This window comes from Protopterus annectens, chromosome 1.part1, assembly GCF_019279795.1.
Source record: "Protopterus annectens isolate FY-2018-M chromosome 1.part1, PAN1.0, whole genome shotgun sequence".
NCBI classification, from domain to species: domain Eukaryota; kingdom Metazoa; phylum Chordata; order Ceratodontiformes; family Protopteridae; genus Protopterus; species Protopterus annectens.
This window is the reverse complement of record NC_056726.1, coordinates 1,346,039,834-1,346,060,607: the sequence shown is the minus strand read 5'-3', so window position 1 is coordinate 1,346,060,607 and position 20,774 is coordinate 1,346,039,834. Positions and strand designations below refer to the sequence as shown.

General features: G+C 40.5%; 1 protein-coding gene across 3 annotated transcripts in view; it reads left to right on the top strand.

The window, feature by feature from the left end:
- Positions 1 to 20,774, top strand: part of LOXHD1 (lipoxygenase homology PLAT domains 1) — a 2,432,812-nt gene that overhangs the window by 1,723,546 nt on the left and 688,492 nt on the right. For all 3 annotated transcript variants that reach the window (XM_044082024.1, XM_044082018.1, XM_044082011.1), the window contains one exon: positions 12,386 to 12,548. In XM_044082024.1, the coding sequence (XP_043937959.1) occupies positions 12,386 to 12,548 (163 nt within the window). The remainder of the gene's footprint in view (positions 1 to 12,385; positions 12,549 to 20,774) is intronic.

The window sequence follows — 20,774 nt, the reverse complement described above, 5'->3', positions numbered from 1 at the left end:
TCATCTATCACCTTATCTTTACCTGCTAACTTGACTCTTACTGTTAACACTTTCCATTGAAAGTATCTACACAGTGATTGTTCCTGCCTTCTATCTGCTGCTATTTACTCCATGCAGCCTTGCATACTTTCTGTTTTTTAATGTTTTTCTCCTTATCTAACACCCACCTCTTATATTCTTCTTCCTGACCTCTTTTTTCTTCAGTAGAGTTAAGCATTCTAAACCCTGCTTTTCTAACAATTTCTGATCTTTACAACTACCACTTCTTTTTCTTCTTTCGGCTTTTCTCGGTTAGGGGTTGCCACAGCGGATCACCTGTCCACTCATGATTGGCAGTGTAGTTTTACGGTGTCGAGTTGCCATCCCAGAGCCCAACCTTCCACAGAAGGCACACACACACACACACACACACACACATGCACTCACACCTAGGGCCAATTTTGAGTTTCCAATCCACCTACAGCATGTCTTTGGGATGTGGGAGGAAACCAGAGCACCCAGAGGAAACCCACATGACCCAAGGGAGGACATGCAGACTCTGCACAGAAGGCACCCCAGCCAAGGATCGAACCGGAGAACCTCCTGCTGTGAGGTGGCAATGCTAAATGCTGCACCACCGTGGCCGCCCATCTTTACAACTACCACTAAACTCATTAAATCTCCCCCTGGATACCTGGTAGAACTGCTAGAATCCAAATTATAAAGTCTCAGTTTACTCAACCTGCTGCTCTCCTTCCTTTTCATCTAAGAGTTAAGGCCATTTCTGCTCTTAAGAACTCCACCCAGCTAAAATCCAAAACCCCAGCTACCTGATATTGCAGACTCCTTGTGGTAGAAGCCACAAAGAGCTTTAAATGTTTATGCCCATTATTGCATATACTTTTCTACTTTATTGTTCCCATAGTCAGCTGTAGCACATCACTGGGTCCATCTAATCATTCTCCCCCTACTCTCTTTATACCTTTCTCTTAGACCCTATAAGCAGTGTTACAGCATGTAACTATATGTGGTAAAGCAACACTCGAAACAGGAGCTTACTGATTGTTTTTGCAAGCTGCCGCAAACATGGTCCTGCACTATCCTGCTCTGTTCGCTCTCACTCCCCTTGGGCTCAGTCCGCTCCCCTACACTATCCTCATTCCCACCCACCCCCACTTTAGTTACACTTATTTTATCCTAAAGTCCTCCCCATTATTACCACCACAAATAGGATCACACCTAAGTAAAATTACCCTTAACTAACCAGTTATCACATCTATTTCTATATCTACATGCAGGTGTTCTCCAAGCACAGTACTCTCTAGCACACACCTCAACAACACTATTATTATATCTTACGTATTCCTTTATTCTCTCTACTCTACTTTGTAACTCTACTTCCACATCCTTTTTCTCTTCCACTATATAACTGCACTATGCCTTCTTGCTCTCATCACATCATCTTTTTAACATCTCTAATCTCCTTAATTTGCCTACTATCACAAGCCACCTCCTTCAAGCACACACTAATATCTGCACCTCCCAAAGCATGCACCCAGGTCTTAACCCTAGAAATCCACATAGACAGTTTCTCCGATATCATGTCCTCCTTAATTAATCATAGCTCTATATTCCTAACTAAATTCAAATTTCTCCCAGCATCTATAAAAATTATACCAATAATGTAAATTATCCAGGCTAACTAATAAGGCCAGCTTTCTCCATAACCTCATAACTCACCAGCTCAAACTATCCTTATGTGGGGATAGCCACACAATCACCCACCTCCCATCAACCATCCCCAAGTAAAAGTTATTTCTAATTGCACTAAACATATGTAGCATATACAACAAAATAACAGAATTTCACTCATGGCTAACACTTCACTCCCTAGATATAGTAGCAGTTACTGAGACCTGGCTAAAGCCTCACATCCAGGATTGGGAAATTGTCCCTCCAGGAAATAACTTCCTAAGAAATGATAGACCCAACAAGAAAAAAATGTTTTTCTAAGCTTGTTTCCTGCCTTTCCTGTAAGTTGTCTAGTCCAGATATAGATTTGCTGTATCCAGGACTGTTTGTAAACTTCTGAGCCCCCAAGCCTTTCTGTGTTGGAGGAAAGCCTTCTAGCTTAATTTTGTTTCTTAGAACTAGCCAGTTTTCTAGTTTCAGCACTCACATCTGTTTCTTGAATTTCAGCACTTGTTCAGAACTCATTTTAAGCACTAAATAAGATACAAATTACTACAGCAGTCAACTTTCCTCACTTGTCTAGAGGAAAACAGTTTTTAGTACTTAATAAATAAGCACCTATCCAGGCATGTCTAAGGGTCAGCTCACAGTGTTTTCTCTTGTCTGCCTGATGAATCTGGGCATCCTGGGGAAATGCAGCAATTGCCTCATGTACACAGACAACCCTCTCCTCCTACCATCCAACACTACAACCTGTGAGAGATGCACTTATATAGCCAAACTGGAAGCAAAGCTCTCTTCACCCAAGACTGGACTAGACAGTCAAGAGGAGAAGATAAACACTTGCATCACACCACACTCATCACATAGTCCCTCAAAACCTACACCACCAAAACACACAAATAGAAACACAAAACACACATCTACATTCGTGGAGGCTCTCAATAAAAATCTACCCAAGCAACAGGGACCTCCAAAGCAGAAACGCAAGCAACCTCCACACCCCCAACACAACCCAAATGACACATAGCCCACAAACTCAGTGTGCCACTCAACCACAGCCCATAAGACATAGCTACGTACTCAACACTCTAGTTATAGTTGACTCTATAGTCAGGCACACTGATGTTCCACTCACCAGGCTAAACAAGGAGAAAGTTACTGTCAGCTGCCTGTCAGGTGCCAGGATCCACCACATAATGCACGCATTCAGGTCACTCCACAACAAGTACAAATATGACTCTGTCATTGTCCATGTTGGTGTGAATGACCTGAGATGTACCTCCCTGGACTACATGAAAAGAGACATGGAGGAGATGTCCGATCTTGTAGCCCAGGCAGATATGACCCTATCTCTGAGTAGCATCCTGCCATCACCCAGAATGATACCACAGCACAAGGACAAAATGACTAACTTCAACAACTGGCTAAGCTTCTGGTGTCATTCTAAGGGGATCCAGTATCTGTCTGCCTGGGATGACATGATCGATAAACCACGATGCTTTGCCTTAGATGGCCTGTATTTGTCACCCTTGGGATTCCGGATACTGGCTAAGGCTCTTGCCACCCCTATAGTGCCTTTTTTAAGCAAGGTTCAAATGAAAAATTCATCCCCCGTAACAGGTACAAGCAAGCAAAATCTGAGGGTAATGCTACTTAATGCTAGATGTCTTAACCTCAAAATGCACTCACTTGAGGCACTCCTTAAAATGGAGAACATTGACATCTGTGCAATGACAGAGACCTGGTTCAAGGCTCCAGAGAGCACCTCTGCATTACCAGGCTGTAATTCATACCACACCTTTCAGCCACCTAACCTGGACCCAAACACTAAAGGCGGAGGCGTGTCCATATTCATTAAGGATATCCACACCTCCAGGCTAGTTGATCAGAATAATGCATCCGAGATTATCCAAGTGCAACTAACTCTGGGCAAGACTGCAATCCAAATTGTAGCTTGCTACAGATCCCCCACCATGTCCCAGGATTCCTACTCCTCATTTCTTGATACACTGGAAAATATTAGGGTACAACCTAACACCCTAATAATGGGTGATTTCAACTACCCCACCATTAACTGGGAAAACTACTCATGTACCAATTCTTGTGATCAACATTTTCTGGAATTCATAAATTCCAATGCCTTGGATCAACTTATCCACACCCCCACCAGGGGCAGCAATATCCTAGACCTGGTCATTACCAACATGGGCAACCAGTGTTCCACAACAGAGGTCAGTTCCTTGTTGGTCAGATCCAACCACAAGCTAATCACCCTAGACATCCAAATCCCACCCCACCCCCACATTAGGGAAACCACAGTAAAAAAATGTCTCCAAAGCCAACTTCACGTTTATTAAGACAGAAGTGGCAAACTTCACAACACCCATGCTGATGGAGAATAGAGGTACGACTGCTGAATCCTATACAAATGCACTTTATAAGCACTTACACAAGTGCATGGATCATGCAATCCCTAACAGAACTAAGATGCTATCCTCCAAAAAAAGGAAGCCAATCTGGTGGTCCCCTGCCACAGACAAACTCTACAACAGAAGAAAGAAACTGTTGCAAAAAAGAGTAAAATCCCATGATTGGAGGAACTCCATGGTCAGCCTCAGAAAAGGTTAGATCCCTCAAAAAACCCTCCAAAGCTAATTACGAAAACAAAATCACCACTGATTTTAAAGACAACCACAAAGCATTCTATAGCTATGTCAAGAATCTCAATGGCTACACTCAGATCTGCTCTGAGTTACAGCACAACAGCACTAAATATACAGAACCAACTGATATTGCCAACATCCTGGCAGATAGGTTCAGTGCTAACTTTACCTTTCTCTCACCCCCTAAAGGGCCCATCTCTATACTGGAAGAATGCAAAGTTCCTGTAATCACGGCTGCACAGGTAAAAAACACACTCTCCAAAGCCAAGAACACAGCATCCATGGAATGTGACAACATCCCAGGCTGCGTTCTACACAAACTACAGAATGAACTGGCACCCCGCCTAAGTACCATGTTCAATCATAGCCTCACCTCAGGCTTTGTGCCCACTGAATGGTGCACAGCAACGGTTATCCCACTCCACAAAGGGGGAGCCACCATGGACCCCGGGAGCTACCCCCCATTAGCCTGATGAGCCTGGTCTACAAAGCTATGGAATGTATCATCATGGAACTTATAAACAATGACTTTGGTATTCTCCAAACTCTGGACCCTACCCAGTTCAGGTTTGTAAAAGGCAGATCATGTCTCTTAAACCTGATAGACTTCTTGGAAGTGGTCACCAAAGCTGTAGATGAGGGTAAGGTGGTTCACACAGCCTATCTAGATCTTGCTGAGGCTTTCGACACCATCCCCCACTCTGGAATTATCAATAAACTCACTAAACTAGGTATAAATCCCTATGTCACAAGATGGGTTGCCAACTGACTCACTGACAGTACCCACACTGTGAAAGTAGCAGACTCTAAATCCAACTTCAGACCAGTGACAAGTGGAGTACCACAGGGTTCAGTCCTGGGTCCTCTCCTGTTTGGTATCTACTTCTCTGAAGTACAGGCTAACACAGAAGGTCTTTGGCTAACAAAGTTCGCAAATGACTGCAAACTAGGAGCCATAATCAAAACTCCTAATGATGTGGACATCCTACAAAAGGGCCTCACTGAGACAGATGCTTGGTGTCAAAGCCATGGCCTCAAGCTCAATGCCAAAAAGTACATTGTCATCCCTTTTGGTAAAAACTCTGTACCCATGAACTACCACATAGGCGGTAGTATATTTAACACTGAAATTGTGATAAGAGACCTTGGGACACAGGTGGACAGTAGTCTGTCCTTTGATAATCACATCGCCACAGTAGTCAGGAAATCCTTCTACATGAAACACCTCATCACAAAAGGTTTCTCATCCAGGAAAAAAGAGGTCATTGTTCCCCTCTACTCATCACTCATTAGACCCATTATAGAGTACAATGCCCCTTTTGATATGTACCTCACAAGACATCTACAACAACTGGAAAGGCCACAGAAATACCTCACAAAGAGGATTACCAGTCTCAAACAGATGCCCTATGCAGACCGTCTCAAAAAACACCAGCTTTACTCTGTCACATATCGCCTACTCAGAGGTGATCTCTGCCTAACATACAAAGCTATGTCAAACCCAGAGCTGTTGGATATGCTCCACTTAAAGCAATCTCAATCCCTCTGAGCTACACACTCTAGGGACCTAATTCTTGTCACCACAATAAACAGAACATGCTGGAGGGATAGATTTCTGTCCCAGAGACTTCCCATACTCTGGAACAAACTACCTATCCATATCAAACAAAGCTCCTCATTAGCACGCTTCAAGAAAAATCTTGATGATTGGATGGGAGATAGGAAATTCACCCCGGGGATCACCTCTGTAGCTCTGCTTGATAGGGGCACAGGAAAATAATTTTCTTGGGTGGCAAAAGCCGGGGTACCGTTTGGCTAGACTTATATAGGCCCTAGGGCCAATAGCCTAGTACCTACCTATGAAAGCAGGAGGTGTAGCATTAATCTATTGTAACTACTTATTAATTACCCTCCTCTCCAAATTTGTCCCATCCTTTCTGAATGTTGAAATACTCTTAGCATCCATGCATATGAATAATTCTAAACAACTATGTATTGGAGTATTTTTTTATACTCCCTGGCCACAACATTCCAATTTTTGAAGACTTTCTCTCCTGGACTTCCAAGAATATCACATATGAAACTATTATCATGGGTATCACAAATATCAGTTGGTAAAATATGATCTCCATTCCCCAACAAATAGTATATACCTACATGACTACACTCAACTTATCACCAAGCCCACAAGAATGCAAAATAATAATCAATCAGGTACTACCCTCGATTGGATCCTAGTAAACCATCCCCTGAAACACTCTAATTCTAATACCCTTCCTAATGTCCTTAGTGACCACTCACCAGCTTTAACCTATAGAATTCCTCCACATATGCTTAAACCTCATAACTATAAAACATCTAGAAACCTAACCAAATTCAATCAACAGCTATTTGACAGTATCCTAAAAGCTATAAACAATACATAGTTGTCTAAAAACTATACAAGAACACACCAATATCCTACCTAGTGTGTATGAAGGTGAGGCAGTGCATATAGTCTACCCCACCTAAAAACTATCCAAGAACACACCGATATCCTACCTAGAGTGTACCCTAGCACTCAAAATGTCCTACAGATATTTATCCTTGAACCCCTTTGTGCAAATATTGTAAATAGATTCACAGTTTAAAACGAATGCAGGCAAAAAGTCTTCTTAACTCTCTTCTCTATGTGCATATATAATGCATTTTCCCAAATTACTCTATAAGAATAGCTTTATAATTGTATAACCCTTTTAGAAAAACCTTAATGAATTTGTTTTTGACTATTTGTAATAATGAATGTTCTTATTGTTCATACTGGTCTCCTCAGTGTATCATTTATATTTTTCATATTTTTGTAATTTGTATTTTTGGAGCTTTTTCTCCACTGAAAACAGGTCCTCAGGGCCCAGTAGACCTCCCCGGTAATCAAACTAGAAATAAATAATAATAAATAAATAACTGGACCCCACTGAAAACTTTACCACTGGACGATGGCTTAGGTCACTTCAACAAAATCCTTCTAGACACCCTCATTGCTTAGCTCCTCTGCGAACCAAACAAACAAAATTAAACCATACTCGCTGGCTTACAAACCCCACCAAACATGTATTACTAACTAGAGACTGAGCCTGTTAAGACTGGAAAAGACATAAAAATGAAACCAACCAACTGAAATACAAACGGCTATGCAATCAGGCCAAAAAAAACTAGTCATTGCCAATAAAAAAAATATATATTTCTCTCAACAACTAACCTGTCAAGCTAGCAACTCTAAAAAATTATGGAAATCTATTTCCACTTTCCTCATTCCCAGCACATCTCAAAATCCTTCTCGAACCCCAGATATGGAGCCAAGTAAAATAGCTAACTTGTTTAACTCCCACTTTATCGAAAGTATACAAAAACTTGCAAACCTTTCCACTCCTAAAAACAATCGAATCACACTGTAAATCTAACCCAAACAGACTCTGAAAGTACCCACCCCAGTATAAATACCCCTACACGTCTCCACCACACATGTAGAGGCACACCCATACCAACCACCTTCTCATTACAATATGTACCTACCTCACTAATTCATAAAATTTTGACCAAACTAAAACTTTTCTTTCTCACAGCTGACAGTCTTCAATCAGAATACCTCAAGCTTGCCGCTTATGCAATAGCCTACCCAGTTAGTATACTAATCAATAGGTCCATCTCTGAATCCTACATCCCCAAACTCTGGAAAAACACACCATCATTCCCTTACACAAAGGTGGAAAAACCAGTGAACTATCAAACTACCAGCTTATCTCTATTCTCTCCCCTCTTCTAAAATACTAGAAAAGTGTATACACTTACAGCTTATAACATTTCTCTTAGTCAACAATCTTCTGTCTCTCCCACCCAACACAGTTTCTGACCAACACACTGTACTTCCATAGCACTTTAAAGATACTGTGAATGAAGCTATGGACTCAGGCCAATTAACTTCAGTAGTCCTACATGACCTATCAAAAGCCTTCTATACAGTGGCACATCATAAGCTTCTACAACAAATTCCGTTACTAGGATGCTCTCAAACTACCCTAAAACGGTTCTTCAATTATCTAACAGGTAACAATGTGTCAAATGGCAAACTAGTCTATCTGAATACTAGGTAAATAACACTGGAGTACCCCAAGTGTCCATTCTTGGACTCCTACTCTTAAATATATTCATCAACAGCCTTCATGCTGCCACTCTTCAAAGCACACTCATTCAATATGCTGACAGTTCTGCTATCATCTCTACTTCCAATAAACCTCAACACCTCTTAAAAATCACACAAGATGCATTCACCTCTGCTGACACCTGGCTAAATAATGCATGATTACTGCTGAACCCAAATAAAACTAAGCTATTATTGTTCTCACCAAAACCATTCACACAGAATTTCAAAATGTATTCCCAGAACAAAACTCCAATTGAAATAGTAACTCAGGCAAAACTATTAGGTATTACTATAGACAACAGACTTACCTTCGAACATCATATACTCAATACAATTAAAAAGACACATAACAAACTCGGTAAGCTATACAGACACAAATAGTTCATGGATGCCTCAACCAAAATAACACTGACCAATACCCTGCTACTTCCTTCCCTCCTTTATGGGGCCACTAACCTCTCTTCATCCCTAAAGAACAAACTTGCATCTTGCTACCATAAAATTGCCAAATTTGCTACCGGTGTAACCAAACTTGCCCATACCACTGCCATGCCCCTAATAAACTACAATGGTTAGATCTCCCCAACTGCTAATCATGTGCAACTATCACTAGTCCACGGAATAATCCTCAAACCTGATAGCTACCTCACCTTAAAGTGTATCTTACGGCCCTCTTTCCCAACTAGAAATCTCTGCTCTACTAACAAACTACTATTAAAAGCACATAGACCTACTGAAAGAGCCGGGCACTGCCTCTACTACTATGCCACAGCTAAACTCTGGAATATCCTACCTCCAGATATCACTGCTATTGAATCCATTAAGACCATCAAACTTAGACTGAAAGGCTATTACCTCAACTCCCTTACCTGCCCTTGTTCCTAAACTGACTATTAAACTTATTTGTCTCCCTACCACCCCCCTTCCTCTTCATATCTAACCCTTAAGCTATCATAAGGCTACTATTCTCTAGTCTATCCTTCCAGAACTTCTGTCTAACTCTGTCCTATCCTTCATTGCATCCCTTTTGTTCTTACACAAACCTCTTCATTCATCTGTCTCCCTACCACCTCCCCCTTCCTCCTCCTTCCTCTTCATATCTATCCCTTAAGCTAGATATGATGAGGAAGGAGGAGGAGGGGGGAGGTGTTTGGACACATGGAAGGTGACCTGGAGATTTGGAAGCTGGTTGGCTGTTATATCTTTGGTGGGTTATAACCCATATAGCTAAAGCTACTACAGCACTGATCATCTTTGAATCAGCAAGTCAAATAGCATTGGAAATTGGTGGTCTAAAGATCTAAACCTCGTAATTTAGCCTTAACCAAACTAATGACTGGTGCCAGAAGCATGGCCTCAAACTGAATGCCAAGAAATGCATCATTATTCCCTTTGGGGAAAATGGAGCCCCCACTAATGATCACATTAATCACAACATACTAAACACGCAATCAGTCATGAGGTACTTGGGCACCCAGGTTGATAGCAACCTGACTTTTGATCACCTTGTTGCCTCCGGTGTATGTAAGGCTTTCTGCATGGCCCACCTCATAATTCAGGGTATTTCATCCAGGAACAAGGATGTCATAACATCCCTGCACTCCTCCTTTATCAGACCTATTATTGAGTACAGTGCCCCCTTCAGCATGTACCTTGCCAAGCACATGCAGCAGCTGGAGAAACCGCAGAGCTTCCTGATCAGGAAAATCCAGGGTCTCAGACACCTGGCTGTACTGATAGCATAAAAGTCCTGTCCCCTTACTCAGTTTCATACAGACTGATCAGAGGTGATCTGTGTCTGGCATACAAGGCCATCTCAGAGCCACCTTTGATGGAGTTGCTGTATATCCATAAGTCAAACTCCACTCATGCAACTCACACACAAGGCCTCGACCTGGTCTGTGACTTTAATAGAACTTGTTGGTGGGATAGATTTCTGTCCCAAAGACTACCGAATCTGTGGAATAACTCCCTCTCCATGTCAAGCATAGTACCTCTCTAGCCCTGTTTAAGAAGAACCTGGATGACTGGATGGGAGACAGTAAAATAGACCCCTGGGATCCCACCTGTGTCCCTGATAGACAGGGGAAACAGGTGCTGACTTTGTGGGAACATGGGCAAAATTCTTGGCTAGGCTTATAAGGTCCTCTGGGCCAATAACCTAGCATCATCCTATGAACGTCTGAACCTATCTCTGCCACAAGCTCTATAACTTATTCTCACATTAACCTCCCCATCACATTTCTCACTACAGCTTTCTCTTATGTCAAAAACTAGCCTCTCATTTAACATTCCCCCTGTCTATTAACTCTATCTCCCTTACTTCTTCACTACTTCTGATATCTTTTCCTTTCCTTCGTATGTTGTACTTACCAACCTCAAGTCTCTTCTACTACATAGTCAATAAGCTCTACTCTACAACTTATCTGCCTGCAATTTCATGTAAAAAACTAAATGGACTTTTTCTCACAAATACTATTTTTCATATCTTATATTGTAATTTTATATATATGTTAAAATACCTTAGGCCTAATATATGCAATATTGTAATAATTACTGTATAAAATATTTGCTTGTATCCTGGATACATACATTAATGTCTTTTATCATTTTTAATTTTGTATAATCTCTTTGTATAATCTCTGAATGCCAACACTTGTACTGCTGGAGCTTTTCTCCCAGGGCCTATGCTGAAAATGGGTTCCTGACCCAGCCGGACTTTCCCTGTTACCAAACGTCAATAAATAAGTAACTAAATAAATTATAAATATGATCTGCTTTCTTGGCTTTTTTGCCTTATAGCTGTAGCGTCTTGTCCAAATGCTGCTGGTAGATGCAGTGAACTGATCTTATAGAGCGATATAATACGGTAAACGAAAGAAGAGAACAGCTGAGCCATGCGTTTATGGAGTGGGAATGGATACAAATAATTTGCTCCGTCTGGCAAGATCATCATATAACTTCCATTATGTCTCCCAATGGACTCTTATGTTATGTGGCTCAGGACTTGGTGTACTGGCTTGGGACTGTTAACTGGTAGTCATTCTGCTGCATCACTGTCTGTTTCTAGTCATTTTTATGACAATCCCTCCTGCTCTAACCTCTTCATGAGTATGTTCTAGTACATAAAGTGACTGAGGCTGCTGCTAGTGTTGTATGAAGCTGCATGAAAGAGACTGCATTAACACTTTGAACTTCTGCTCTGCCACTTGTGATGTAGGTAGCCTGGGCTGCTCTTTCTAACCAGCTAGCATTTTGGACATTTTGGACTCAGGTGGCTTTTGGTGAAGCAACTCTAGACTGGACATCACAGTTTATTTATTTTCATTTGGGCATTTTCCCAGCTTGCTGAATCTAGCTGGAGCACGAAGCCCACTTGTCTATACAACATAGACTTATGAAAACAATATATTATTTTATTTATTGACAACTGTTTCAGACCTTTACAGATTTAGTGAAACTACTGTGTTACTATGCAATTTTATTGTACTCATTATATAATGCAGACATAAGTCTCTTCTATTTGAGTACTAAACTGGCTTAAAACTTTTACAAAATATCATTAAACACATTTAGGAATGGCACATTAACTCTTAAAAGACTTTGGCATTAAACAAAACATGGTCAAGGGATAGCACACCTTTTATTCAAAACTGACCCTACCTTTTTTTTGACTGGCCCCATGTTTCACTGTTTGGTAATGAGATAGTGCAGTCAGAACATTTAGTTTCCTTTTTAAATAAAGACACAAGAATGCAAGGAAGGTAAGTCACGTGATCGTACGCAAATGACAGCTGATTAGATTCAGATCTAGATCTGCAGTTTTACAGATTAACGCCTTAACCATTATGTTCTCTGTTTCACGCAGGGGTCTGAAACAATCACATTCCCATGTGAAAGATGGCTATCTAAGTCAGAGGACGATGGACAGACGGTTAGGGAACTTGTGCCATCAGAAATTCTGACAGAGAAACTACAAAAAGATGGGACTCTAAAACGAATTGAAAGTATTGTGGAAGATCCATTGGAAAGTATGTATCAAATCATATTGTTTCTAAGCTTAGACATTTCTTTTTTATTCATATTCTGAATCATTTATTTAGGAAACAGGCAGGATGATGAGCATAGTGCTGTACAGCAGCACTTATACATTTATACAGACAGAGACAAACAATTTGTCATCGTAAGATCATAGGATCATAGGAAATTCAATACAATGAGTCTTAGAACCATTTACACCCTGCCGTTATCCACCATTAGACTGTACTTCCTTTTTTGAGGAGGGCCAGCCTAGCCAAGATAGTGGAGAACTTGCGCATACCCATCCAGTCATTCATAGGAGGTTAATAGGCTAATGTCCCTAGGGCCTTTACAAGCCTAGCTATTTAAAAAAAACAAGTTCCTTATTGACCGTATTTAGACTTTCACTGTTAGCAGAGTGATCATGTGATCAGCACTGACTGCCCCAGTTCATGAGGGACATAGGTGCCACCTCAGGATGAATTTAGGGTCCCCCATCCAGTTGTCAAGGTTGTGCTTGAATAGGGTCATTGAGGAGCTTCTTTTCACATGGATTGGGACTTATTCCAGAGGAGTGGTAATCGATGTATCCGTCCCTCCAGCATGTTCTGTTAATGTCACAGGCTAGGTTGAGATCCCTGGAGCATGTTATTCTCATCCCATTTGATTTGTGGATGTGCAGCATTTCCATTAGGGACGGGTCTCAGACTGCTCTGTAAGCCAGGCACAGGTTGCCTCTCTGCAGCCTACATGATGCAGAGTGCACGGACAGGGCTTTCAGTCTTTCCATGTATATCATACTTTGGAGGCCCAGGATTTTCTTGGTAAGAAACTGCTGCGGTCTTTCCAGTTGCTGCAGGTGTCTGGTGAGGTACATACAGAAAGAAGCATTGTACTCAGTTATTGGACTGATAAGTGTTGAGCGATGTCCTTATTTATAAGATGCACAATGTAGAATGCTTTTCTTAACACTAAAGACACATGATGATCTAAGTTTAGATTGCTATCAACCTGTGGTTCCAAGACTTGCACTACTGAGTTTGACCTTAAAGGGGTGTTATCTATATCATAATTAGCAGTGGATACCTCTTTGCCAAAGAGGATAATGAGGCATTTTTTGCATTAAGTTTTAGTCCATGAATTTGGCATCAGTCATTTGTCTGTGTCTCCCCTTTCTGTAATATGTTAACATCAGTGGGAGACTCTATGATTGCACTAGTTTGTACTCATTTATAAACTTGGTAAGCCACAGGCTATCTACCTTCACCTGGACTAAATAGATTCCAAACAGTGGAGGACCAGCACAGATCCTTGTGGTACCCCACTGGTAACTGGTCTACTGGTAGAGGCGGACTCCCCAACTACAGTGTACCATCTGTTTTAGATCCCTTGTTCTGTTATTTTGAGACTATTTGATTTGTTGAGATGCATGAGATCCAGGACCACAGGGTCCCTAATGACATGGAAGACAAGTCATGGATCTCCCCTTTGTAAGATACTGAACAAAAGGGGCAGTGCTTCTAGTCTTTTCTGGCAGCTTATGGTTTTTAGGTAATTGATCAAGAACTATAGCTGGTTCAACCAGAGTACTGAGTGGGTACTATGAACCAGAGCCCCACCCCCTCGGCTCTACAAGTGAAGAGCAAAAAAATAGCACTTCACTGTAAATGGTACATTAAAATAAAGGATGCTCCTCCTACTGAAACACTAACCAGGTCGCTTACAAAATGCCCCTCTGCTCCTGCCCTAGACATTCAGGTCCTGTTTCTGTGCCCTTCCCCCAACCCTCCTTCAACATATTATATTTAAAACAAATAATTTCTTCTTTAAAACTGTAGTACACTATTTTCTACAAATGTAAGAGGCAGTTGATACAGTTTATACCCTGCCTCTACAGAGTGCTATGATGCTTACAGTTAAAAAAAAATATTTTTAAACTGTAACAAACTGCTTGCTACAAATGTAGCAAATAGCAGTTACAGTTTATACCTTGCCTGCACGGAGCACTACAGCTCTCAGGCTTTGTTAGTTTGCCAGGATTTCTGAGGTCAGTTGTTATGGATTTTTTTTCTGGAGTGTAGCTGATCAAAGTTTGTTGGGGATGTTTTATTTTTGTGTCTGCTATGGTAGACCAGGATTTGGGTGGATGTCAGTACTGAATATTAGACTGAATACAGGAAAGGGAACAATTCAATTAAACTTGTTCTTGATTTTTGGTGTGTTTATGTGGTTATTGTTTTGTGCGTGGATCAAATTTTTTTAACAATTGAATGAAGGTATTATTGAATATCTTTGATGCTATAAGGAAGTGGTAGAAAGAACTGATCTGAAAGTGAAACTGAGTTGCAGGCAATTGTAGGTAAAGACAGCATGGATGAAGATGATGTGAAGTGGTGCATGTTAACAGCCATAGTGGGAGACTATAAGCATGCCATAGCAGAGCATGGAATTGGAGAGATGGAGAATAATATATGTGGGGACAGGAAGGCAGTACTGCAAGGGGGTGATGGCTATGTTATCATTGCTTTGGTGAGAAGAAATGGTAGTGAGTGAATTTGTGTTGGTTAGTAGTTGACAGGAATAGTATAGAATATAGATGTGAATATTGCTGAAATTTGATAGAAGAGTTAGTGGTGGTATAGGTTGAGAGAAGTACACTGTGGGAAAATCTGTGGGAAAATGTTTGGGGATGTAGTGCAAGAGTTGGCTGTATGTTGAGTTTGCCTCTTGAGTAACTAGAGAGAGATTTTGGGGGATAAGGAAGGTGTAGTGCAGTGTATGGAATGAGGACTTAGATGTAAGGTGATAAGGGGAGGGAATAGTGTCAGTCTGAGTATATTGAAAGGAAAAAGGTATAGTTTTTCCTTAGTGTCAAGCTGGGTAGATTGAAAGGAAAAAGGTATGTTTTTTCCTAAGCATAGCTTGTAATTAGTGAAATGAAAGAATGAGAGGGGCTTCAGTAAGTATAAATGAAGAGTAAGGGGGTGGGAATTGAGGATTGGGTAGGGTAGCTGAGTGACCCTGAGCTGAGCGAAGGAGAACAGATCGAGGAAACACCAAAAAAGAGATTGCCTCAGAAACAACTACATAGTTGACATGGATAGCAGGTGGTGTCCTAGCCCCAAGATAGTTGATAAGATTCTTAATATGGTGCTGAGAAAGGGTTAATAAAGTTGTAAAAAAAATAGTGACCCCATGCTGTTGAGCAAGCATGGATACCATGCCCCCTTAGTTAGGGTATTACATAGTGATAGCTATGAACAGAGAGTAGAGGAACAGAAAGCCATTTCACATCCACCCACAAATGCTCCACACTGTCAGGTTAAAGTGACTAGTCACGTAGCATTTAATATTCTTAACATACATTGATTATGTTCCAATTTCAGGATGAGAGGCAGCACATATAAGATGCCATTATGGAGATGTCTCACCTGTGGGGTGCTTCAAGTTTCAGTATTTATGAGTTATGCAGAAGGATACAAGTACCAGGCATCACACAGCACTAGAACTGAAAAAAGATAAATAGGTTTTAAAGGAAGCTATACTTCCCTGGATCAGTTATGGGGCAACCCTTGTGGAAAAGCATTACCTGTTGAGTGCCAAATGTCAGGGGCAAAGGTAGTGGCTAAACCCAGGTTAAATAGTTTAAGGAGTGGCTCCTTCAGGGCTTGTTTAGTGCTGTTTATTAAACAGTCAGGTATGTTATCAAGTGCCATGGTGAAAGTAGTTCTAGTCTTGGAGATCACCTTCAGTACATATTATGTTGTGATCATGGGGATTTGACAGATGCAGTGATAGTCACCTCTGGGGTAAAATTTATATTGAATTTGTTTGATAATATTGGCATTGTCTACTGACTCAGGGTAGGTGATGCTGTTATAAATAAGTTCAGAGCAATGTTGAGTGTTATTTCTTAGTTTCCAAATGTAGCTGAAGAAGGATTTTTAATTATTAGTTTTTGATTATCCTTAACTTCAGATGCTAACCTAAATTCTTGGGTTGCTTTAGTAGACCTAAAAGAATTTGTGAAGTTTTTAGTCAATTTTCGGATGTTACCCTTGATGTGAGGATTGTTTCAGCTGGTATACACAAAGTTTTTTTTTCTTTTATTGTAGAGTTTGTTTATGTTGGTGGACTGCCAGGTTTGTTTGTTTTTAAATTTCCCATTATATTTAGATCTGGTTGGGACTGTTCTTTCTATTAATTTATCAAAGCTGGCATGGGTTCTTTGTGAAGACACTTGCTTTGTCATCATCATCATCATCATAATCAATTTGGTGAGATTAGTACATTTAAAATCATTGAATTCTAAGATACTGGTTTTAATGGGTTTAGAGATTTTAAAGATGAAGACCATCAGTTTGTGAATTGATCAGGGTCAAGTCCAAAACAACGTGACTTAGGCAGCTGCCTAGGGGGCCTGTGCTGGGAGGAGGCACAATAAACATTATAAAAAAATACCCCATTCATATCTCCAATCCCAATTATCTGAGTAGGCTCAGTGTTCTGTTTTGCTTTTCTTTCATTAGCTCATATATAAAGCATTCAAGCTAATTTATTTATTATTTTATTTACATTTGTTTGCCGGGAAATTCTTACTGGATGCAGGTCCTTTTTTCAGCAGATGCCCAGGAAGAAAAGCTCCAAATCATGTACATGATAGAGATACAAAGTTGCAGCAATAGTAAAGGACATTACAGGTTGTTGGCTTTAATACAATAACAAGATATTGATTATCAACAGTATATACAGTAAATGTTGCAAGTCAAGATAGTTTCTTGTCATTTATAATATTAGTAACAAAGTTGTCAGCCAAGATGTTAAAGTATGTAAAGACAACTAGCTAATTCTGACTGTGGTTAGTAGTGGTGGTAGTATAGTTGGGTTAAGAGTCTAGGTGGGAGGTAAGGTTGGGCATGTTAGTCTGAATTAGAACAAGGACAAAGCCAGTGCAAATTTAAATGGAATTTGAGTGCAGTCTTGAAAAGGCTGCTGGAAGGTAGAGTAGGGTGGAAGATTGTTCCAAAGTTTAGATATGATACATGAACATGTGGCTTCTCCTTTTGAGATTGTGGGTTTGATAACAGTGAGTTGATTTTTGTTGCTTGATCTTAGGGGCCTAGTGGAGTGATAAGGTTGGAGAAGGATTTGAAGGGAAGGGATGTTAAGGGGGTGGTTAATAAGTTTATGAGTGAGGGTGAGTTGATTAAATTGAAGGAGTTGTGGGATTTCTAGCCAGTTTAACTCTTTAAGAGAGATGCAGTGATGGCTGCGGTAGGAGGTTCCAGTGGCAAATTTAGCAATTTTGTTGTAACAAGCATCCAGCTTGTGTAGGTCTGTCTGTCTAAGATTGGTAAGTATGGGGGATGCATAGATTAGGGTGAGATTAGCTGGGAATTGGCTATGGAGAGTCTAGCCTCCTTTGTTAGGAATTGGCGGCTTCGATATAATGCACCAAGTTTCTTGTGAACTTTTTTATTGTGAGAGATATGTGGGTGTAAAATCTAAGTTTGTTGTCTATTTCCACACCGAGTAATTTTGTGTGTTCTGATGGAGAGATGATGGTATTATCTTTGCCGAGAATGTTAAAGTGTGGGGGGTTTGGGTGGCTTTGGAAGGTTGGAACAGAAGAAGTTTTGTCTTACTTCAGTTGAGTAGGAGCTGAGCATTTGATAGCCAGCTTTCTACAGAAGAGAATGATTCCTGTGTGATTTGTTGTAGTTCTGGTAGAGTGGGGGCTGAGCAGATGAGAGAAGAGTCATCTGCATACTGTATAAGAGATGCTTGTGTGGTGGCAGTATGTAGGTTGTTAGTGAAAAGTGAGAATAGCAGAGGGCCAAGGATAGACCCTTGGGGAACTCCGAGAGTAACTGGGAGGCGAGGTGATAGGTTATCGTCCCATATTACTGATTGCTGGCATCCATGTAGATAGCTGTAGAACAAGTTGCAGGCTGATTGTGAGAAGGAGAGGTTGGGGAGAGTAGAGAGTAGTAGCTCATGAGATACCATGTCAAAGGCCTTTGAGAGATCTAGAAATATGGCAGTAGAGAAGAGGCCATTGTTTTTGTGATGAAGTATAGTGTTGGTGAAGGAGAGCAGAGCAGAGGTAGTGCTGTGATATGGCCTGAAACCATGGTGGGTGTTGAAGAGGAGATTATTAGCTAGGAGGTAGTTGGAGACCTGGGTGTTGATACATTTTTCAAGTATCTTGGAGAGATTAAATGATTTAAAGCAGTATATCTCTTAGCTGTCTCTGATTTTGCAGAGCATTTCTGATTTTGACCCATATTTATGCCCTACCTCCCATTAACTTCGAGCAAAGACAGAGTAGCACAGAACATCACAGTCTTTCCCATTGCAGGTAATCATGATTGGATGACAGTGTGTGTCTGATTATTGCACAGTTTACCTCAGACAGTTTCTGGACCCCTGGAGTTGATTTTGGACTGCTGTCATTTTCTGTTTTTGCATCATATTTATTGCCTATCCTTTTTAAAATATATATATTTGTTAACCAGGTGAAGACATTTTTCAAGAGCACTATGATTTACGTTCTTCGAAACTTCAGCAGTCCGAACACCATATGTTCAAACTGTGAAGTTCGAAAATATATTATCGCAAAGCCACAGAACACCAAATTCTTTCCCAGGGAAAGAATTTGGTGGGCCGTTTCTGTGGCTTTGCTATTTTTAGTACTGTGGTGGAAAGTTATGGGTCGGGTTCAGGTAAGTGTGCGATTGTGTGGACATTAGGTTTAAGGTGTGGGTTAGGTGAGTTAGGGCGGGATAGGTGAGTTAGGGTTGGGGCGCGGGCCAGGTGAGTGTGTGATAGTGACGGACCTTAGGGTTTGGGTTAAGGTAAGTGGATAGATAGTAGTGTATTTGCAGTTTAGTGTAGGGTTACTTGTAGGATTTTAAGTGTATGTATGTGGATCGCTGTTTTTTTGGTATGCTTGCGTTGTGTGTGTGTTTCTTGGAACAGCGATTTTTTTCCCTGGGAAAAAAAATTGCTGTTCTAAGCCTTCTATGGTTTTGCACTTTGAGGTTAGAAGTTCGAACATATGGTGTTTGAACTTCTGCCATTTCGTCAAAGTGATATGGACCCGATTTAAGTGACTTGTTTAGAGTCACCCAGTAGGCAAATGGAAGTAGAAAGAATCAAACACTGTACACTTGACTGCAGAAAGCAGTTCATTAAGAGCTTACTTAGTCTTAATCCTCTGTCTGTACTAACTGCCAGACCTTCATTAATTTCTTAATTTTCTTTTAAATCACTGAGGATTAATACCACTGAGATTTACAAGATGTCAGTAATGCCAATCATTAGAATTTCATACTTGTTATTCAGAAAATACACTTTGATGCAAAACATGTTCTTCTGTTAAAATTTTAAATGATTTAAAACAGTATATCTCTTCGCTGTCTCTGATTTTGCAGAGCATTTCTGATTTTGCTTCATATTTATGCCCTACCTCCCATTAACTTCTTTTATCTGTTTAATTGTTCAGGATTACAGTCAATTATTAACGCCATTCATTAGAGTTTCATAGTTCTTATTGTTCAGAAAATGCATGAGTTATGTGGAAGGATATGGCACCTATTGTTCTGTTAACTTTTTAAGTGAATTAGAGTTGTCTGGTATGTAAAGCGCTGAGATGTTAACAGACTGCTTCCTGTAATCAGGAGTACTGGGTTTGAATCCTTCCACCTCCATTTACTTAATGTGTGACTTTAAGTCACTTAACCCAGAAGTGCTCCAAGGTTGACCCTGAAAAGGTGCACTTTGTCTAGAGGGTTTACCTGGTTAACAAATAGATAAAATTAATATTTAAAATGTGTCCTTTTTGGGGCCTTCCCCACCCCCTTTATTTTTGTCTTTGTTCTGAATTCTTGAGCAAAGATGTTGAGAGGTATTCTCGGTTGTTCCTTGTAAACTATGTGGCTATTTGGTATATTATTGCAGATTGCAGTCACTGAAAAATGACAGGCACGTGGTTTTCTGACTGTATTCTTCAGAATATGCATGCTAGTGCAATGCTTGTTATTCTAGCAACATTCAAAGTATATGAGAGAATTACTTAAAATCTGTTCATGTATTTTTTGTGCTTTTGTTTCTGTTTCTTGAGATAAAATGATAAGAGGGCATAAAGGCAGTTGAAGTGAGCTGCACTATATAATTCTGACAGCAGTGAGATATTTCTGGGCTATTATTTATGATTTGAATACTCATTCACTTGA